The 22,426-nt window shown below is 44.8% G+C and overlaps 1 protein-coding gene and 1 long non-coding RNA gene across 3 annotated transcripts in view; one reads left to right on the forward strand and one right to left on the reverse strand.

The window, feature by feature from the left end:
- The window catches only part of LOC139059909 (DCC-interacting protein 13-alpha-like), a 55,711-nt gene that overhangs the window by 24,873 nt on the left and 8,412 nt on the right, over positions 1–22,426 (reverse strand). For both annotated transcript variants that reach the window (XM_070538468.1, XM_070538467.1), the window contains exons 5-12: positions 22,012–22,099; positions 17,021–17,062; positions 15,003–15,115; positions 9,194–9,372; positions 7,739–7,897; positions 3,648–3,732; positions 3,429–3,526; positions 2,531–2,660 (exon numbers count right to left, since the gene is read on the reverse strand). In XM_070538468.1, coding sequence (XP_070394569.1) covers positions 2,531–2,660; positions 3,429–3,526; positions 3,648–3,732; positions 7,739–7,897; positions 9,194–9,372; positions 15,003–15,115; positions 17,021–17,062; positions 22,012–22,099 — 894 coding nt within the window. The remainder of the gene's footprint in view (positions 1–2,530; positions 2,661–3,428; positions 3,527–3,647; positions 3,733–7,738; positions 7,898–9,193; positions 9,373–15,002; positions 15,116–17,020; positions 17,063–22,011; positions 22,100–22,426) is intronic.
- The window catches only part of LOC139059911 (uncharacterized), a 33,788-nt gene that overhangs the window by 4,483 nt on the left and 6,879 nt on the right, over positions 1–22,426 (forward strand). The window contains exon 2 of the long non-coding RNA XR_011514493.1: positions 14,589–14,676. This is a non-coding gene — a long non-coding RNA (uncharacterized lncRNA). The remainder of the gene's footprint in view (positions 1–14,588; positions 14,677–22,426) is intronic.

Raw genomic sequence — 22,426 nt, forward strand, 5'->3', positions numbered from 1 at the left:
TTGTCTTTCAGCAGAAACCTAGTGTCCTTCATCTGTTGCTCTAGTTCAGTGGTGCTCATACAACCTAGCTGCTGCAAGCCCCTTGACCGGCTCACTCCATATGCAAGTGCATTTGGGGGGGGGGGCAGGTTATCTACCGTAAACCCAGCAGTCAAGGTTCATATTTGACACAACACAGAACGAAAATTGGCAATATATTCGCAAACATAAAATAATGGCCAGCTAACGGTTTGTTTGCAGTTTGTTTCTTTGCGCCTAGGTTCCACGCTATAAGAAACGCTTTTAAAAAAGGTGCACAATAGGTGCATTACAATGCCAAAAGGAAATGCAAACATTAAAATTAAAGTGCAGTGCTTTGTGCATGTAACAGCTTGAAATTGTGTGATGTGATCATGGCATAACCAGGAGCTAGGTATGGTCCAGCTTCAAAAGCAAGGCACCTGTGAATGTATGGCACCAGCGTCCCACACACAAACAAAAAGGGAAAGGGGAATGCGTCATCTAGTTTGTGCTCTAGTAATTGTACTTCATTTCGATGTGATAGCGCATACAACTTCTCCTAACAACAAACACTGGTGCCACTGCATAAGTGCTACAAGAGTTGTTGAGTGAAAAAATAAAAAACAAAGAATCGCCCCTTGCAAGAAATTACAAAGGAACTATGTTTAGGCGCCCACATGGAAGCACTGTTCATTATGAAGGGGGAACAGGAACGGTCTGAGGTCATCTATAATTATTTTATTTTGATCAGCAACTGTTATCAGGGTGTCTACCAAGTTGACATTTCCAAATTCCCCGAGTTTTCCAGGTTTTCCCTGAGCACCTTTGCGAAATTCCCTGAATGAGCCAGAACTTTGTTTTATGTGAAGACAGGCTGACACCACGTTGCCCGATGCTGTCACTCTCTAGTAAGCATGCTGAAACAAAAAAACAGACTTAATCCAGTTTGAATAGTAAGGAGTAATATCTATTTTATTTAAAAAGAAAACAGAAGGAAGGTGTTAGTAAAATGCACAGAGAAAGAAATGGTAAAGCCCATTCCAAATTGAGTCGAACATTTTCAAATACGAATGAAAAGGAGATGCATACATAAGTAAATATTTTTTTAATATCAGCTATTTCGATCAACTGATAGCAAGCTCACATGTATGAAGTCCTGAACTTTGTCACAACTAAGGTTCTCTCTCAGCAGCTGGGAAGTCAACCTCAACTGTCGTGACATACTCTCAGCCCGTACACAACATCTCAGTGTTGGGTTTCACTGCTTAAACAATTTATTTTGGTTTGGATGAGGGACACCTGTGTCTCAGCGTCAGCCAACACTTAGTTTTTTTAGCTCAAGCTCCTTCAAAAAGGCGCCGGCAATTCCTTTCCCATTAATTCCTCAGTGCGTCGCTCCTTTCTGTTCTCATCCTTCTACCACGCTTTCACCACATGGATCATCTGAAGCATCCTCTTGGTCAGTTGTACAGTCAACATTTGATTTTTCGGATTTCCGAGGGGCCGCAAAAAAAAAAAGAAAAAAAAGGGCAGTCTGAAAAAAATTAATGAATGTCTTTAACTGCCTTTAAAGGCTAAAATTACCACAGGCAAGTCTGAAAAAGCTCTGAAGGCCTGCCAGTACGCTTATTAGGCATATCAGGGCTTGTACTGTGACAGGAGACGGGGTGCACGCATGTGTAATTAAGGAATACATACTATGTCCCGTGACAATTGCCCCCTTCCCACGCTTGTTATGCTTCACCGCCTAACGCTAGTGTACTGAGGCGAAGCTCTTTCGGAGACTGGCATTACGCAACGCGCTGTGCTCTGCGAGTTTCAAAGCCAATCGCGAGGATTACAAAGGCGGAGTCGGTGCCAACCTCGGCGAATTCTTTCAATGAAAAACACGGCACCGCACGGCAAGAAGCTTAATAGCGAACGTAGAAGCAGCTAGGCCTAACGTTGCCGCGGTGGTGGTTACGGCTGCCAGCGGATCTGCCTGCGAGAGTGCCGGTTCGAGGCGGCGAGATAATCAAAATAGCGGCGGTGGCGGCTTTGATTAATGCCATTTCAGACCTGCAGTCAGGGCAATATACATTGACTATATGGAGTACGTGGTGGTGCCGCAAAACTGTGCAAATTATCGGGCATGTCCGAAAAATCGGGCGTCTAGAAAATCGGTCGTTAACTACTCTGGCAATACATCGTGCCGATGACACGGCGTCAATGACGATTCGTTGCGATTCCTCTGTTACTGGAGCCAGCATTAACACGACTTTCGTTCCCTTTCAATAAAGTTACAGCTAATTTTCCCTGATGGAAGCACAAAATATTCCCTGAGTTTTTCCTGAGTTTTTCCAGACTGTTCAAATTCCCTGAGAATTCCCGGTTTTCCCGGTTGGTAGACACCCTGGTTATGTTTCCTAAGCGATTCATTTAATTTAGATGAGATTCTGCCAGTCCCCCAACTTCCCCAGAGCTGCAGAATCTTTTTCCACCATAATGTCGTCCCACAGGGCAAAGAATTCACGACTGCGGCCCTCCATACCTTGGCTGTTGGTGCCTCCTTGGGAACAGAGTGTGATCTGCCACCCGGGTAGCATTCGGCAGCAACATTCATCACTGTGGTGATCCACTCATCCCGTTCTGGCTCACTCAATGCCTGAAGCACCACCGACCTACGGTACACAAAATGAAATAAAGCTTTCTGTCGGGCTAGTTGGTTCGTAATGCTTAGGAAAAAGATACTGCGAAAAACAGACAAAAACAAGAGGGCTGAGACATGGACTAGCACAACCTTTCAGCTAATTTTATTTCAGCCAGAGTCAACACAAACACACTACTACACTTGCACAGCGAGGCAGCACACATTTGCTATGAGAAAAAAACAATAAAACTGAAATACGCACAAAATGATTGCACCACTACAACATGCCACAATACATCAGAAAAGCTCGACGCAATGCCAATGATGCCAAGATAGGCATTGCATGCCTGCGCATACTTCAGATACAGGGTGCAGTTGCAGACTTGTCAGTCGGAGGGTCTCCTATTACTTTGCATCATTGCCGTCAAGCCATATAGTGCATTTTTAGCCATTACGTAAACCCCCAACCGGCATTCAAATTATCTTGAAAAACGGTTTCAGCATCTACCACTTTGCTGATTCAGTTGCGAAAAATACTAGGCATTTATAAAAAGCACTAGTATGTCGGATTAAGTGAACTTTGAGCAAAAGAGATCAAATTTGTTTACATATTTCTCATTAAGACCTGCAGATTTTTCAGATAAGTTCTCTATGAATCCATCTATCTCAGCTGTTAGCAACAATGATTTGCACTGCATACTGTAAGACGACGAAAATGAAATTGAAACTGAAGTGAACTGAATTTGAGAGGTCACAAGAAAGAGTTGCAAAGGGAAGAGTGGCACGGACGTGGACCTACTTTTTGCCGTTGCTGATCTGGAAGACGTTGCGGCGGTCTTCGTCCAGGGCATGCGCGACGCTACCCCGGTCGATCTCCATTACAGCGCTGCCAACGCTCTAGGCACAGAGTGAAGAGATACCACACATGTATGATGTGCAGTAGTTTACGTGTGTGTCTGCATGCATGTGTGCGCGTTACGTACGTGTGCATCAAAAGTGTTGCCCAAGGGAAACTCACCTCCCCCCGTGGAATGTGCATGAGGTGGCATCCAAGGGTGTAGAAGTATGCTCGGTCCCAGCGGCTTACCATGCCCGCAATCTTCCTGCACAGATAGTATGCAGCAAAACTTCAAGGGGGCCTGTGAGGTTACACTGGATAGATTACACTTTCTGAGCCAAGTTTAGCGACTTCTTGTGAAAGCGAACAATGTGATTCACCACATAACCTCCTTGCAGTGTGACAGATTGCAGCAATCTATTGCGGTAATCTGTGGCCTGGACTAGTAACATTACACTTATTAAAAGGCAGTTCACAAGTCTTGCAGTGACTTAACCAGCTACATCTTTGTTTTCCCTTCCTTGTTAGCAACGTAGTTTAAGTGCTACAAGAGCAGTACCGTTTGCAAGCACCTGTGTAACTGTTATCATTCCTGGAATCAGCCATCCTGTTCAAGATTAGAAGAGAAAGAGCAGAGCCAGAGGAAAAGCATTACGCCATTTATGAACAGAAATCGTAAGCAAAAAAGAAAAAAATGGTAAGATCTGCATTTATATTTTTGGAATCTAACCCAATATTTTTGCTCAGCAGAATGATATTAAAAAAAGTGATGGAAACCAACTCCCAATGACTGTCAATGTTAATGCATTAGCATTGAATCAATCTATTGACACAACATACTGCCACCGTCAAAATGAGTTGTCTGTGAGGCGTGTCCTGCGGTGGGACTCCTCTTCATGCTTCCCTAATAACTAGCACCGCAGCCACAAAGCCTGCATGTAGCCTCTGAAACGCATGTCACGCTGGTGTGTGCAAACTGTGAGAAACGCGTTATGCGGCAACCAGGCTCCTTTCTTGCCCTTCTTTACGGACGTGCTGCGTCATGTAGTGGCACTTCCAAGGAGTGTGCACATGGCCTCGAGACGAGAAGTGTGGCGCACTGGTGTCTGCGAATGGTGAGAATCGCTGCCTCGCCTGCCATGCACTCAGTGGCACAGTACTCAGTGATATAAGTTCGCAACAGGTTCATTGAAGAGCAACACATACTCAGTGCCTTCATGATACAACTTGCTAAAGCGTTGGCGAGAAAAGCATTCATTGAAAGTGGCATATACCAGGCGCATTTGTGGCGCAGCCTGCTAACGTGCCGGGTTGCTGCCTTTGAGGAACCCTTGCGATGTGGGTTCGGGACCGCTCAGCGTCGGAGAAATTTAAGGGATCTTTTTCGTCATTGTAGAGCGGTACATTACCAGTGGCACATACAGTAAGACCTCGTTAGTACGTAGTTGGTGGAAGAATGTGGATCAAGCATGCACTAAGCAATGCATAGTTAACAGCGTCGGAGAAATTTAAGGGATCTTTTTCGTCATTGTAGAGCGGTACATTACCAGTGGCACATACAGTAAGACCTCGTTAGTACGTAGTTGGTGGAAGAATGTGGATCAAGCATGCACTAAGCAATGCATAGTTAAACCTTGACATAACGCAGTAGGTAAAATCGGCAATTTGCTTCTTTATATCGAAATTTTGTTGTACTGAAATTCAACCGTTTATGTAAAGAAGTAAAGTCACTGATTTTTTTTTACACGGAAAGAGGCTGCAGAATTTTCTTTATCGGGCAATTTCAAATAGCAAATCTGAATGAGAAAGCGATTCATTTTGATGAATTTAGGAGTTGGGAGACGAATGATAGTTTTATGCCATGTCTGCCTTCACACTGGCAGCACAAATTAAGCGACGTCAGCCATGCTTTCATGTGCATTCCACCTCCAGGGCTGATAGCGCAGCCCACACAGGGACAATGCTATCGTAGAAAGCGCCGGCCATTATGGTCTGGCATTCCTCTGCTGCGAAAGTGAAATTTCGTTAGATTGAAATCGCATGCAAACACACTTTGTTATATTGAGAATTTTGTTATATCGAAGTTTGACTGTACTAATTAACCAACAATGGCAGATGAGTGCTTTTAGGCTTACCAGCCAAAGAAATGTGTTGATTTTATCTAAAACACACACACAGAGAAGTTTTACTAGTGAGCAGACAGCAAAAAAAAAATCTGATTTTCACTTGATGCCATGGCAGCCTTGCAATGACAACGGCATCCTTAAACTCAAGAAGGCTGCGAGCCAGTTTCTCCAACAGGCCCCACTTCTCTGCGATTGCCCTCATGACGGTCAGCACACTAGCTGCGTCGGATGGTAGGATAGGGATGGGCAATCACCCACGTCATCATCCATGACGACGACGTATAAGCATTACGAGCTATGGGAGCGGGAAACACTTCACGGTTACCACGTTTTGACGTCCCTATCGGTGGCGACTGCAATCCGGAAAAGGTCCGCGTGCCGCAATTTTGCTATGTATGGTCTGCGCGCACAACATTTCGCCAATTCCACGCTTGTATGCACGAAAAAATGAAGCAAATTCTATGCCCTAACAGTTTGGCATGCGTTAAGCAACTATGACTTAAGCGATTAGCTAATACATCAGGTTCAATGGCAACAGGACGGGGCATTCATTGCGACTTTATTTAAACCGGAATCGCTTATTAAGCGGGTATATAACAACAGAATTTTATTGTACCTAGTTACTCAAGCTGGCATGAAGAATGTTCACTGAAGAGCAAACGGCACACATATACTGGCACGTACCCAGTGACTCAAGTTTGTATCTAGCTGTTCAAGTTGGTGTCAAAGAGTTTCTTCACATTTAAAGAAGAAAGACACCCCACGCGAACACATTACACAAGAATTCCGTGAACTTCAGGAGAAATATAAAAATAACGTGCAATATTACGCTGATCGCTCCAAAACGAAAGAACACGTGGGTGTGGGGATTCGATTGCCACAACACGCCTCTGTTTTCACGGCCGAAGTTTTCGCCATATGGGTTGTTGTGAAAAAAATTATCGCTGATAAACACACAAATGCAGTCATATACACAGATTCTTTAAGCACACTGAAGGCACTACATCTGAAATCTGAGTGTGAACCCCTGATTGGAGACATTTTAAACATGGTGGCTTTTAATGAATACGGGAGGTCAATTCGTTTCTGCTGGGTCCCAAGCCATGTTGGGATACCGGGTAACGAAGCAGCTGATACATATGCATTGATGGCAGCACACGAAGACATTACAAACACAACACTCCCATACAAAGATAGCATCCGCGCAATTAGAAAAGCCTTAACGGTAAAATGGCAACGCGAATGGGACCGTTGTTCCGACAACAAGCTACATCTCACGAAACCTATAGTTGGGGAGTGGAAGTCATGCTATCATCAGGAGCGGTTCATCGAAGTAGTTTTGTGCCGACTACGCATCGGCACACACACATCACACACAATTACCTACTTAGGAAAGAAGACACACCAACATGCGAGAAATGTCAACAGCCACTAACAGTTATGCACATATTACTCACATGTACGCAGATTGAAACACACAGACGAGCACTCTTGCACAAATTATATGAACAACACATACCGTTACACTCTGCTCTAATTTTAGGCGATGATCCACTAGTCCCATTTTGTGACGTCCGTAAATTTTTAGACGACACTGGATTTTTACATAAAATATAGATTATTAACACAGTCTTTCACTTTATAAACTGTATTTTAGAACACCTCGTGTTTGGCGCAGCATAGCCTTAGCTGCTTTTGCGCCATTAAACCCCATTAAACTAACTAACAAAGAGTTTCTTCGAACAGTGGTACCCAGTCCCACAACTTACAGCGAACGGCGTGAAAGAGATTCATTAAAGAGCGGCATGCATGAACACATTGCCACATACTCAGTGACCAAAGTTGGTCAGATGGTTGTGAACCCTGTTCCCTTAGCACAGCAGTCCGATGTGCTACCCATTTGACCACGGACTACCCAGTGAGCCAGGTAGGCAGGAAAACGGTCAGAGAGAAACATACATAGATATAAACATAGCCCCCGGAAAGTGCGTGAAGCACCCAAAGAATGCTAACCCATAAAATGTTGTGGCCAACACGCTAGTTCATACAGTCTAGTTCCCGGCAGTTTAGGTCCTTGTCACAGTTTTGTTCACAGTTGTACATGGACAAAGCAAGCCAGTGCAAGTCACCGTAGGGCACACTCACGTCCGATGGAACAGGTAGCCCGACTTGTGGGACATGCTTGTCTGGGCAGGCGAAGAAGCACCCTCAGCGAGATAGGCGGCATTCTCCTCCCCTTGCCGCGCCAATGTGCCCGCCTGCAGTGCTGCCTTTTCTGTCTGGGCCTGCAGCTCTCGTTGCACCCTGCAATGTCAGTGGCTGTTTAGCGAACCTTTAAGCTCATAGCACACAGGCCTCCTCCTATGCACATTTCTGCGATAAGTCGTATACAGTGACAGTTGTTTTGGCTTTCTACACTGTACATATTTTTGTGGTGTCTTTCACAGGCACGTACCGTGCTTACTTGTGTAAGATCTGCACTTTTCTTTCTGAATTTTAGCAGTGTGTGGCTGTTACATGAGTTATGCGTGCGGCTAGTACCTGCTAAAACCATGAACACAACGAATGATGTGCAGAATAATGCCCAAAATGCTGGCTACAAACATTTATTCAGATTGAGAACCACTGATCAGGTTCCATTACACTCATGATCACTCTCGATGCTGCCCCAGTCATCACCGGCACTTACAGCCTTGTCAGAACATTAAAAAAAATGGTTGCCCTTGGTTCCATCCATGCTGTGAGATATGCCTGTAGCTATAAAGCTTTTAGCAATGGTATCAATTGATACCAAATTCAAGATCCAATCTTTGGTGAAACTTTTTTCTTTTTTTTTTCAGAATTTGGAACACTAAAGAAGGGGTGTGAGTCTTACAGGAGCAAATACGGTACCTGCCAACCTGTGAAGATTCAAATTTGTAAAGGTTCTGTAGACATGATACCGAGGGGGGAGGGGGGGCGGGAGATCATGCAAACTTGCCTTGAACGCACACCTCTTGAAGGATAAATGCACACTTTTACAATAATGATTTACCTTTACATGCAGCATACAAGTAGCAGCAAGCTTGAAAGAGCTAAGACTGACAAGTAAAGCATTGTTTTTACAATACAGCGACTATTTTAGCGACTTTTCTATTGACAATTTTGCCTCCTCCTGAAAAATGTCTGGATAAACTTGCTTAAAGCAAGTGCCCCTTTCATCACGAGAGCACTTACAATGAAAGGTTCAGAGACCGACTTTTTACAAAGATGATTTTTTATCAATCTTGACACAATCTTTGTAATAATGTAAAATGAGCCCAAATTCATAAACTTTACAGAAAATTTGGAAGTGTTTACAGTTATGCTGTTGCCCTGTTGTATAACCGTCATGCTTGTGTTCACCGTTTCTTAGTGGTCATAATGATAAAAAACGGGCGTTCGTCTATTGCCTTTCTTGCTCTGGTTGGTCGATCAGTCGGACAGTTGGTGTGTATGTGTGTGAAGTTTATTGGCACAATGGCACCTTGACGAAACCCTTGCAAAACTGCAGAGCAAACCTGAATTCGTAAGCATTGCAGAAAATACGGCAGAGTTGGCCGCTACGATGGTGGCACTCACTCTCCCAGGCTGGTGGCTATGTTGGCGAGGAACTCGTCCTGCTCAGCTGTGTGCATTGTCTCGTGGGCGACGCCAAACAGGGACTTCATGGAGTGCACGTAGCCCAAGAGTGGCTCGATCAGCGCCACCTTGCGGCGGTACTGCAACGCGTTCAGCTGGGCATAGAACTGCAGCGCCACCTGCACGGTCCAAACAGGAAAGAGCAACTTTGTTTTTATTCAGCGCATCAGGCACCCTGGGTTCAAAACCTTGTTCGATGCATAGCTTAACATATTAGGTGGTTAGACGAGCTGGAAGATGTTAGCTGAAGTATGCACAATGCACTGCTGGTTTGGGTACATACATGAAAAAGGAAATGAATGACAAAATGTATACCGTGCAGCTTTTCTACTAGTGCAGAAATTATTGATACCATGAAAGCAGTACACTTGGGTGATGAGTGCGTTAGTGTGACACAGAAGCACACTGCAGGTTAATTTTATTTGGAAAAGAGATAGGAGGGAGAATCAACATCAAATTAGCATCAGTTAGCATCAGCTCAAAAAGACCAAACATTATTCCACACCAAAGAAAATTAAAACAGTTTGTTCGCCTTTATTTATGGCCATCGGAGTACATTTATATAAAGAAAGAGATGTCTACTTACATTGAATATTAATTACTGCAGTAATTCATTACAACTGATTTGCTGAGCTATCCAAAACTGAAACTTCATTTCAGAGTGTAAAAAATGTTATTATGTGTTTCACATTAGGTTTCACATGATTAAATCAGCATTCTGAGGTATCAAACTCGCCATATCAAAATATAATATGCTGGGCATTCTCAGATTAACCTTCAGACGGGAAATTTTTTCACCAAACGCAGCCCCCAGGGTCGATTTTCTTATTGCAGATCTTAAATCCTCAGAGTGACCTATGTTTGAAGAAAAAAAATTATCGCAATTTTTTACGCTGATAATAAAGTCACAAAAAATATTTTTATTAGTAAACACGCATTGTTTATTCATGAATTCAAATGGGCTTGCATAACTACTTATAAGAATAAAATGTTGACAGCCCTTTAGTATATGCTAAAAAGGATGAATGCGAAAACCTGCGTGCTCACAAGACATTCATTAAATTACTTGACAATATCATTTGAATGTGTAGTTACTTCCTATTACTTGTTTTTACCACCAAAAGTCATGTGTTCGAGTGCCTTAATTAACTCTATCTTAATTAGCTGTGCCTTAATTAACACCAAAGGTCATGGGTTCAACTCCCACCAATAGCGGCATCATCAATTTTGTTGCCATTGCATTTTGGTGCCACCAAAGGCTGAGGTTCAACTCCCCCGAAAGGTTGTGGGTTTGATTTCCTTCACTAACTTTGTCTTAGTTAACTGTGCCTTAATTAACACCAAAGGTCATGGGTTTGACTCCCACCAATAGCGGCATCATCAATTTTGTTGCCATTGCATTTGGTGCCACCAAAGGCTGAGGTTCAACTCCCCCGAAAGGTTGTGGGTTTGATTTCCTTCACTAACTTTGTCTTAGTTAACTGTGCCTTAATTAACACCAAAGGTCATGGGTTCGACTCCCACCAATAGCGGCATCATCAATTTTGTTGCCATTGCATTTGGTGCCACCAAAGGCTGAGGTTCAACTCCCCCGAAAGGTTGTGGGTTTGATTTCCTTCACTAACTTTGTCTTAGTTAACTGTGCCTTAATTAACACCAAAGGTCATGGGTTCCACTCCCACCAATAGCGGCATCATCAATTTTGTTGCCATTGCATTTGGTGCCACCAAAGGCTGAGGTTCAACTCCCCCGAAAGGTTGTGGGTTTGATTTCCTTCACTAACTTTGTCTTAGCTAACTGTGCCTTAATTAACACCAAAGGTCATGGATTCGACTCCCCCGCAATGGTGGCATTATCAACTTTGGTGCCATTAAATTTTGGCCCCACCAGAGGTTGAGGGTTCGACTCCACCCAAAGATCGAGCGTTTGAGTATCTTATCTAACTGTGCCTTAATTAACACCAGAAGTTACAGGGTCAACTCCCACCAGTGGTCGTGGGTTTGACTTTTACCAAAGGTTGTGGGTTCGAGTACCTTAATGAACTGTATCTTAATTGACTCCATCATAATTACCTTTGTCTTAATTAACAACAAAGATTGTGGGGTCAACCATCAATGGTGGCACCATCAATTCTGGTGCCACTGAATTTTGGTCCCACCAAAGGTTGAGGGTTCAAGTACTTTAATTGACTCTGCCTTAATTGCCATCAAAGGTCTTGGGTTTAACTCCCACCAAAGGCTGTGGGTTTCAGTTGCACCAATGGTCGTGGGTGGCACCATCAATTTTGGTGCCACTGAATTTTAGTGCCATAACGCCAGACAGTCAATTTTTCGATAACGCTGGACAACAGATTTACCGACACATGAGCCACTTAAAGCTTTCGTCTTAAAAGGTTGCAGCTTCTCAGGAAAGACTATGCACTGATCGCAATAGTAAATTAGTAGACAGTTTTATGAAGTAAGGATGGTAGTTTTATCGGCTGTATAAAATTGTAAGCATTCGTTGACTAACTAAATTGACAAGCATGGTGTCACGTGTGCACAAGCAAATATGAACAGATCTCGCTCGATGACCATGCACACTCACTGTCAAAATGCTGGAGTGAGGAAGCACGGCAGCCGCAGCGAGAACATAGCATACACGAAGCTATCAGCACTTGGCGCACTCTGTCCCCATCGCAGATTGCGTTCAAGATAGGGCTAACGCGCAGCAGCACCGTACGCAGTTGCCGAAGTAGAACACCTCCCCGCCCACAACATCGTCGCACACCATCGCACGCTTTCACTTCCACGTACAGCATACGGTGTCCGATGACAATGACGGTGGAAATGTGCCTGGAGGGTCCGTATAATTGCTATTGCAATAAAAAATAGACACAGTGGAATTGACACATTCGGCACTTGGGCATTAATTTGCATCAAAGGAATCATCGCTCGACTAACTGGAACAAGAACTACTTTCCCTGCACATTCACAGCATAATCAAACTGCGTATATGAGTGCTCGCAAGAAAACTCTATGGTTGTGCACCTGTCACAAAAAACCAAATGAGCCAGAAACTTCTCATTCCATCGCCAATGAGGGGCAACCAGTTTTCGCGAGTCTCATCAAAAGAAATGCATGCATGGCAGCATTGTCCGCCATACGGCGGAATTATTTCTATATACCAGCTTGCCGGTGAACAGATGTAATCCCACCTTTGCAACAAGCAAGCGAGCATCACATGGTGATTCTTTGAGAGATTAGAAATAAGATAGACATCAGTTATTGCGAGCGTGACAAACGGAGCAGCCCGCGAGATGAAACCAAAACTAACCACTGCGCACTTGCAACTGTGCCAGCATTAAGGAGCTATGGAATTGAATACTTCTTTTTTTGCTCCGTAGTCTCAGTTTTGTCTCCACACAGGGTGGCAGCACTTGTTTGCCAATAGAGAGTTGAAAAATTGGTCCGTTCTTCTAACATACAGACAGTGTCGTAAATATACAGCATCGACCATTTGGGACCTAATCGCAACAATATATAGAGTAAAACTTCATTCACACGTTTTGGAAAAAACAGCAAGAGAAAATGTACTAACGGGGAAAACGTATGATCTGAAGTAACTAAAAAAAATGTGACATATTTAACTATTGTTGACATCTACGTAATACAAAGCGTTGCGCGGATCGTTACGGCAGGTGACGCCAACGCGCGTCAAGCTGGTGGTGCTCCAGTGGTCCAAGATGAATTTTGTTGTTTTCCTATTGCGTGGTGTTTGAAGAGGGCAATGGGAAACTGAGACAAAATCAAGCTTGTGGGTGATGCCAGGTGCTGCTGAAACGAAACATCATGCCCACGTCGCGCCTCCTGTAGCAGGGAATGGCGGTGCATTTGGATTATCGCCTACTAAAAGCGTGCAGTGTATGCTACCAATGGCACTATGTATATGCATCCTGCACTTAAAACAGACGGGTGAAGATGCTTATCACAATAGGTTTGGCGGCAATAGCTGTGAATGTGGCTTGCGACGACCGGGGCGGAGATTTGCTGGTACCAAAATAAGAAACTGTGCATGCCGTCGTTTTCATGCGAGACGGGAGGCTATATACTGCTCTCGATCGCGTGCGCCTCACGCCGTTTCTTGTTCACATGGGGTCTTTCGGCTGGAAAACATATATGATCACAGTCTAATAATAATAATAATAGTATTTGTGGTTTTACATGCCAAAACCACTTTCTGATTATGAGGCACGCCGTAGTGGAGGACTCCAGAAATTTTGACCACCTGGGGTTCTTTAACGTGCACCTAAATCTAAGCACATGGGTGTTTTCGCATTTCGCTCTCATCGAAATGCGGCCGCTGTGGCCGGGATTCGATCCCGCGACCTCGTGCTCAGCAGCCCAACACCATAGCGGGTAATATATGATCACAGTCTGTAGAAGGGAATGGCGGCGCCTTTCGGTTATCGCCTATTACAAGCGTGCGCTATGCTTCTTACAGTACTATCCAATATGAAACAGACAGGCAAAGATTGACAGGCATTTGATTGGTTGAAATTTTGTTTGTGCATGTTTCCATCTAACAGTTAGCCCTTTCTTTTATGTGGCTGAGATGGCAATGTGCTCCATGTGTTTCATACATGTCCAACAGTGTGCAGAATGTCCACAATGGCTTGTTTGATGTGTTTGCTGGCCAGACAGTAATTAAATGTACGCATATGTATAACAGTAAGACTATGTTCTTTTGCTTGCACTCGCCGCATTATAGGCATGATAACAATATTATTGGCATTAATAAGGCACTTTATTCTATCACTGAAAACTAACCAGGTATAGGAGTAAAGAAATCAAAATGTTGTCCCCGTCTTCTTTAGAATGAATTGTTCCTGTCTTCTTTCATGCGTGTGCTCACATCATTTGTCGTCATAGCTGCGTAACTACAACATTGATTTCGGCTAGCACATGTCAGGTGGAGTAGCCCAACCATAGGAGAAACGTGAGCTGTGCAGAGAACACATGTCAGAATATGCTAGTCCAGCATCACCATAGACTGACAGAGGATGTAAAACAGGCTGAAGATGATGACGTATGCCCCCATATATAGTTGCATGCCAGAATTGTGCGCTGGGCCAAGCATATAAAGTGTTGAGGGATACAATGGCCCACATACCGCATTGCTATAATCAAGTTGCAGGAGAGTGACTCCTTCAGTCAGAATTGCAGTGCTTCTGGGATCACAGTGACTGTGTTTAGTGACTGTAGACATCTGCATATTTGCTTTAGGTTAAGTATTAATGTATGTTTCTGATCAAGAATTATAATGAAAACAAAAAAGGCATCTTAGACTTGTGTAGTATGTTCTTTCTTCAGAAAGCTGCCAACAAGCATACATGGTTCAACAAGCCAAATACTTATGTCAAGTTCTGTATCCAAGGAAAAAAGGTAAGCTTTCTATAAATGTTTTGGGCACTCATTAAAGCATCAAAAATTATGTCTGTTAATTTAGACAGCATAAAACACAATGCACTCTAAACCTCAGAATGTTTATGGTGCACCTAGATGATGCCTTTAACTCTGCTACTAGAAGCAGTGACCAGTAACACTGCGGAAGATGAATCTGTGGTCATGAATAAAAGAATGCAGTATTCACAGGCCAATGCTGTTAAAATACAAATTTTTTTACCCACTGTCATTAGCACTTGAGGCTCTTCAGAGACTAGCATGCTTGAGTCAGAAAATGATTGTGGTCAGAATGACAATGAACTGACTGTGTGGAATCGGCGGTTTGCCAGGTACAGCTCCTCGCTCAGGTCTAGTCGCTGCCGATCGGTGTCTTTTCGCCGTGACTGCTTGCAGTAGCGTCCCATTGCTTGCTCCCGCTCTGCATATTTAGAACAACAGCACACACTATGTCATTCACACTATGCTATGAGCATTATCAAGTTTCCAGTGTGGGTGCCTCCCTTGTTCATAGTGGCCTCAATTAGTATGGAGTGTTATCTGCATAACCATGTGCTTGCTGCTTTCTTGTCCATGTCAAAAACTTCAAGGCATGAATTTTATGAATGAAGTCATAGTAAATTGACTATTGATAGTATTGTAATCAATACTATCACAGGTCACTTACTTAATAGTGTATGTACTGCTTTTTCAAGATACAAAGTTTGGCAAGCCGATGTCACCAAAAGTTTTTTGATAACTGACTTAATATTCAGTTTACGCTTTTTTGGAACAACTTTATTTTTTTGGCAAATGATTAGCATTGTTCTCCTGAACTGTCAAAATCCCAAATATGGCTATTACTAAAGTTATACTGAAAACGAGCTACTTTTATGCCAGAGAAGCAAAATTAAACACTGTTATTATTTTCAAATCTATTAATGGGATACAAATTGCTTGCAGTACAGTTGAAAACATACAACTGTTTTCCCTACACATTCACAACTGCTTTCTTTATGCTCTAGCTGAACCGTGACACGTGCAACTTAATCATGCTTCAAGTGCTGACCTCGGATGTCGCAGCTGCTATTAAAGAGGAAGTGAGAAAAACTGGGTGCTAAGGACTTCAATGATGTTTACTGCAAACTGGAGGTTCACGGTGGGCCCTAGTATGCACAAGCTCTGCAGTCATAGTGTGAAAAGTACATCTGCAGCACTTGGTGATGAGTGGACAGATTGCTGCGATCATCACTATCATTTACATAGTAATGACCTAGGACTTAGCAAGCATGTGTTGCAATGGTCATGTGCAGTATGTTGCATACGATCTTACACCATTGATAATGCTATAGATAGCTTACTATTGGAAGTTTTTCTTAGCATTCATAGTTCAATAGTGACTCAACTATCAATAGTATTGACAGCAGTTTCGATAATTCTTTTGTGTCACCATATATTTCTCAACTATATATAGTACTACTGCTAATACTCCATCACTAAAGCTTAAATTGCATGGAGTGAACTTTCAGGATGAACGTAGTGCATCAAAAAAGAAGCAGCAGCATGACACAGGATGTTCGCTGGCTTGCGCTACATGGAACGAAAAAGAGGTGTAAGCCACCACTAGTTCGCCTACTCACTGTCAGTGTCACCTATGCCTGCTTTGAGACATAGCTGCATTTTGTGACTGCCTGTTGAGAAATGTTCAAGGTGCATATGTAACATGGCTGCAGCTCCTTTTTTTGCATGTGCGAGAAAGCATGATGCCCGACACTATTTTGCTTTAAGCTCTAGCTGTTGTAGCACGCCGCCCATCGGCACATTCTTTCTTCTTTATTCCCAATACTGCATTCAAGTATACCTTCTTTTGCTGCATATAACCTGCCACCATGTATAACTGCAGCCCCAATTACAAGAGCCTAGAAAGAACAAAATAATCTGTGCGTACAACCCGCAGAAATAACTGCGTACAACAATGCTCACATCTTAGCAAAAACAGTCTCTATTTGCAGATGCACAACTCGTCTAAGTTGTATCTTCGGCCAGCAGCTTATCGCTATCGCCACGTGCACTTCGAAACTACTTAACGCAAAATGGCGACTCGTAAAGAGGAGGAGAATGGGCGACCACGAAGGCGGGAGAAGGTAGGATTGCCTAGGAGATAATGAAACTTTCAATGGAAGAGAACCTTGAATCGAGGTGTGGCTTCATGGCAGTGCACAACACACTGCCTTAAGATGTGGCCTCATGGCAGCATTGAAAGTAAGAATCAGCCTATTTTGTAAGTGGTAGTGGCAAGAACTGGTCAGGATATTTGCCTGCTTTGCATGAAAGTGCATAAACTTACCTGCAGTGGCCTTGTTGTACTGTTCTTCAAGGGTGAAAATTTCTAAAAGCAAGAACGAAAATACAAAATATGAATAAATAATACAAATACCAGTTACCAAACGGCCAAAAGCAACATGTACCTATTTCTGGAAAATATTCTAATGGGACAACATTGCTAGTCTAGAAACACATGCTGTGCTGGCTCACAGTTCATGAAAAGCTAGCTAGGTGATACTCGCAAAAAGACATTGTGTGCGAGGTCATAAGATGAAAGAAGCGAATACTACAGCTTGCCAAACTTCCCATTCTGGTTGAAGCATTGATGAAGAAAAGCACACCTATGCTCGTGGAACATTTCCCTCTAGTGAAAGTAATAATACAGACAAACTTCAATAGGACAAATTATCAGATATAATGATGTAAATCTAAAATGTTTCTTGCCAATATGATTATAAATAAATATATGTTGTAACAAGTACAATAGAGACTCGTTGATACGATTCCATTACGTACAATTTCTCAGTGCCAAGATTCACAATCGAGAAAATAAAAAGTGACCCAATACAGTTACATTTCTTTTTTACTGGTTCCTGAAAGATTCCTGGAAAAGATCATATTTCCACACAACATTCCGTACGTCGCCAAACTGTGATCGTATACATTTTCCGGCCACTACATCCCAAGTAAACAAGAAGAGGTGCAAGGCATACTTGCCTGCCCATCTTCCGTAAAAAATGCTGGTGCGCACTCAGTTCCCCATTCCAGTACCAGCGTATCTCCTCCTAGGTCATTCAAGCTGCATTCACAGCTATTGTTGCCAACCCTTATTGCAATAAGCCCCTTCACCTATCGGTTTCAGAGTGTGTAGGGCATATTGCTGTTGGAAGCGTAGTTCACACTGTGGTGTTCTACTCCGTGCTCTTGGGACAAAGGAACGACAACAAAGTAGTGCAGCAAACAGTCACAAGGGCATTTATTGCACCTTTCATAGATCAATGCCTGCTAGCCGAGTCACTATCCACAAAACATGCCGATGGGCGCGCGACAAATCTAGAAGTCCGACTCACCGCGACCGGAAAACGAGCGAATATGTTCGCCCCATGCTGGATCCCAACGCCTGGTCGTTCGCGTGTTCGGTCACGCCAACGGTCATGCGTTAGAAGGCGGCCACGCGAGGCGGTCCCACAGAAGCGTGGGTCGCCGCGCGCGCGCGGGACGTCCACGCCGTGCGCCGACCCGCCGGGAAAGAGCCAGCCCGTTCTGCCCTGCGGCCCCAAGTAACCCTGCCGTGAGGCGGCGTTAGCAGCGCAACACTCGCGCCATCTCTCGCACTGCGCCCCAACCACATCGACCGCCGCGAGCATCAAGCAGGCCACGCGGCGAAGCCGGGTTACAGGAGACGCGCCATGCAGGAAAACAACATATCAGGGGATGCGTGAGAGTCGCGCATTAAAATCACTTCTTATTCCGGCGAAACAAGTCACTCGGTCTAACATCAATGCGTGCTTCGCGAACAAGGTAGCACATGTAACAGAGGCCGCGCCGAAGAAATGTCCACACGCTGTCCATAGCCTGCGAGCCGACATTGTCCCCGGGTACACCGCTGGCGTCCGCCGGTCACAGCAGCAGCTTTGCAGACTCGACGGCACGATTCCAGGCCAGGACTCCGGAGACGACGACGCAGTAGTCGGTACGAGCAAGCGTCGCTCGCGCCGACGCGCCCTGCTGGGAGGAGCCGCCGTAGCTGTTGGTGACCGCCGGCTCTTTTGTCCGCCGCCGAGGGTTGTGAGCTGGATGCAGGAGGCCGCCGAAGTCGCTGCGCCGAAATAGGCCACAGCATCACCATCGCCCGGGTGGCTAGATCGTAGTCCGGGGCAGCAGCGCAGACGATGTGCAGGTGACAGCAAGCCAGGGGCGACTCCAATCACGCGGCGTAAACTCAACACACTTGGCAAACACTAAAGTAGTGCAAGGGAGAGGAATTCTGCATGTGCATCGCCCACGTGGCACGATGTTCAACTCGGCTAGCAAAAGATCAGGCAGCTACTCAGATGCTAAGTTCACGTGAACGAAGCTCGCTTCCTTGAGTCGAACGAGTAATTTCAATTCGTGCGAGGCTAACTAGAATGAGGGAAGCAACTTGCAACACCTCAACGCCACGGTCCACCAGGTTGTGTCCCTCCACGTGCGACAGGCAGCTTCGTAAAGCCTTAGGCCTAAAGCGTCGCTACCCTGACAACAACCGGCATCCAAAAACAACACCCAAAATGAGCACAAAACAGGTAGCCACGAGGAGACGTAAGCTCTGTGAGGTGGTCCTACTCCGCTCGGTGCACACAGCATCCGAGTTGACGGCGCCCACCGTCCCAGACGGTGTCGGAGCGCCCGGTGCCAGGCCGCAATACCAGTCACCCTGTAGTGGCATCCGTGGCCCGCGGCCACCCGGCTCCCAGAGCCGCGACTTCATCCGAGTCAAAGAGATAGAAGCTATTTACATAAGAAATTCGGACCACCCACGAGGCTTCCGTACTCACTCGCTTCAGGCTTGGCAATGCTCCGCGGGCGCTGAGCCTCGCTCTCCCAGGATGCAGACCACGTGGCTCTCGTACCGACGAATGGCATTAAAAAAAAAACACTTGCGAAAAGGCTTAGCATGTTGACATGTTCAAACACACTACAGCCACCGTCACCTCGCTCAAGAAAGCACGCCGCCGACGCTAGCGATCAAAATTCACGCTAGGCCTACGCTTCGGTTCAAACAAAGGTCTCGAATGAAGCAAAACTGTTAAAACTATCGTCCGATGCCCCAAGAGTCCCACGTTGGGCAGCCAGATGTGGTGTTCTACTCCGTGGTCTTGGGACAAAGGAACCACAACACAGTAGTGCAAACAGTCACAAGGGCATTTATTGCACCTTTCATAGATCAATGCCTGCAAGCCGAGTCGCTATCCACAAAACATGCCGATGGGCGCGCGACAAATCTAGAAGTCCGACTCACCGCGACCGGAAAACGAGTGAATATGTTCGCCCCATGCTGGATCCCAACGCCTGGTCGTTCGCGTGTTCGGTCACGCCAACGGTCGTGCGTTCGAAGGCGGCCACGCGAGGCGGTCTCGCAGAAGCGTGGGTCGCCGCGCACGCGCGGGACGTCCACGCCGTGCGCCGACCCGCCGGGAAAGAGCCAGCCCGTTCTGCCCTGCGGCCCGAAGTAACCCTGCCGTGAGGCGGCGTTAGCAGCGCAACACTCGCGCCATCTCTCGCACTGCGCCCCAACCACATCGACCGCCGCGAGCATCACGCAGGCCACGCGGCGACGCCGGATTGCAGGAGACGCGCCATGCGGGAAAACAACATATCAGGGGATGCGTGCGAGTCGCGCATCCCCACAATACTTAAAATAGGCAGCAACACAAGCCTGCCGCCATTCCCTGCTGCAGGTTGCATAGTAAGCGTCATGTTTCGCTCTGGCGGTATAGAGGTATCATATTCCGGCGCCAACCACCAGCTCGATTGCCGCTTCAAATTCAAAACACTACGCAATAGGAAAACAACACAGCATGTCTTGCGTAATTCAGGCCCCACCAGCTTGAAACACCTCGGCGTCTCATGCCGCAGTGATTTGCTTCGACTGGGCTCATCAAAACTTCCCGCCAAAATTCCTCACTTGAACAAGCTGCTTACCCAGGCTGAACTTGAGGAGTGCAAACGTAACCTCGCCGAAGCTGCAAAACGACAAAGCGCATCGCTAGCCTCTCGGGCCTAACCAGCTCGCTGTGCGTCGGCATCTCGTACTACAACTAATCCCGCAACGTTTCACATCGCCTATATGTCAACGGCAGTTGAATCTGTCAAATTTTTTAGTGGCCTTAGAATGTACGTTTCCCCGGTTAGTACGCTTTTGGGTATTGGTAATTTGGTAATAACGGTAGCTAGAGATCACTGGGAGAGGCCTTTGTCTTGTAGTGGACATAAAAAAAGGCCGCCGCTGCTGCTGCTGCTGATGTTTTTCCTTGTGTTTTGTTCCCCAAGACGCATGAACGAGGTTCTACTGTACTGTAATGAAGGTATTTTTATGTCACATGCGGCTTTGCTACAATGACATTTTACTATATAATACTAACAAGTGAATATTTTACATCATAAAGTCACAATTTACTTGTGTGCTATAGGAAAAATCCTCCAGGTTAATTTTGACTCCCTGGCTTTGTTGTGCGAATAGCAATTATTTAGACTGAATCAAATACTGAATTCTTTTCAAACAGCTTTTGAAATACAAAATCTGTTTTCAACATCAACATAACACAATGTAATATTCATTTCCCCATATACTGCTCACAAGGTAACTAATTTCGTGTAATTACAATACAAGTAATAAACTATAGTTTAACAAAAGCACAACTGGAGCATAGAATTAAATAATCGGCTTAGTATTTGTATACTCGGGACTTACTGGTGTGTGCGAATGACAGCAGTATAGCTGGAAAACTCTGTCTTCCTGAGCAATTTAGCGCACTCCACTATGCAACTTCTCATATTTTATGTCTAATATGGCCACCTGGATGAAAATTCTTGCACCGTTGCTCAGTCTATGAATACAGTTGTCAATTTAAAATATTCAAGAACTATTGAAGAAATATTGGTAGTTACAAATAGTGAATATTCAATTCATAGACCCAATCGAATAGGGCAATATTCAATTCGTTATTCAAAAGTTTCGAGTGTTCGCACACCTCAACTACCTGACAGTCTTTAGTGCATCTCAAAATTTCTGAAAGAAACCTCTGAACCAGGGTTGAACAATGGTAGAGAAATTTCAACATTTCAAGGGGTCTTCATTGATGCAAGTACCCATGTTGCAATGTTACCTCCAGGCTAAGGCTTTTCTTGTTCACCCACTGTTGATTAAATCGAGTCTCCATTTTGAAGTGACATCCACGTTATTTGGGCCTATTATTATTGTTTTTGAAACCTCAAGTGAAGTACGTGCATGCCCCGTAAGACAAGACTTGCCTCTGAGGTCGGACTCCAGAAACCTAGAAAGAGGGTAGACCATGCCGTCCCCTATGTGGGCACTGCACATTTGATGCCACGAGCTTATCTGCAAAAGGGCAACGGCGGGACGCATCGGTCAGGCGGTATCCCCCAACGCACGTCAGGCTTAATGCAGATACCAATTGGCTGAATACGAAATAACTAGTATTTATAGTACTGTATAGTTCGCTCCCTTTCAATTAATCGGGTATTGGTTCAAGCGAGCAAGAAAACTCAATAAGAAATTTCACTAACTGTTTCTGAGTGACCGTTTTCCAATATAAGTGAACCGACATTATTCAGTGCTTACTACACTGCCATGTAGCACGAAGCATGCCTGAAAATGAAAATGTGTTACCAAACTATCGTATGCTAAACTCTTAACTCATTAGGA

The sequence above is a fragment of the Dermacentor albipictus genome, chromosome 5 (assembly GCF_038994185.2).
Source record: "Dermacentor albipictus isolate Rhodes 1998 colony chromosome 5, USDA_Dalb.pri_finalv2, whole genome shotgun sequence".
NCBI lineage: Eukaryota > Metazoa > Arthropoda > Arachnida > Ixodida > Ixodidae > Dermacentor > Dermacentor albipictus.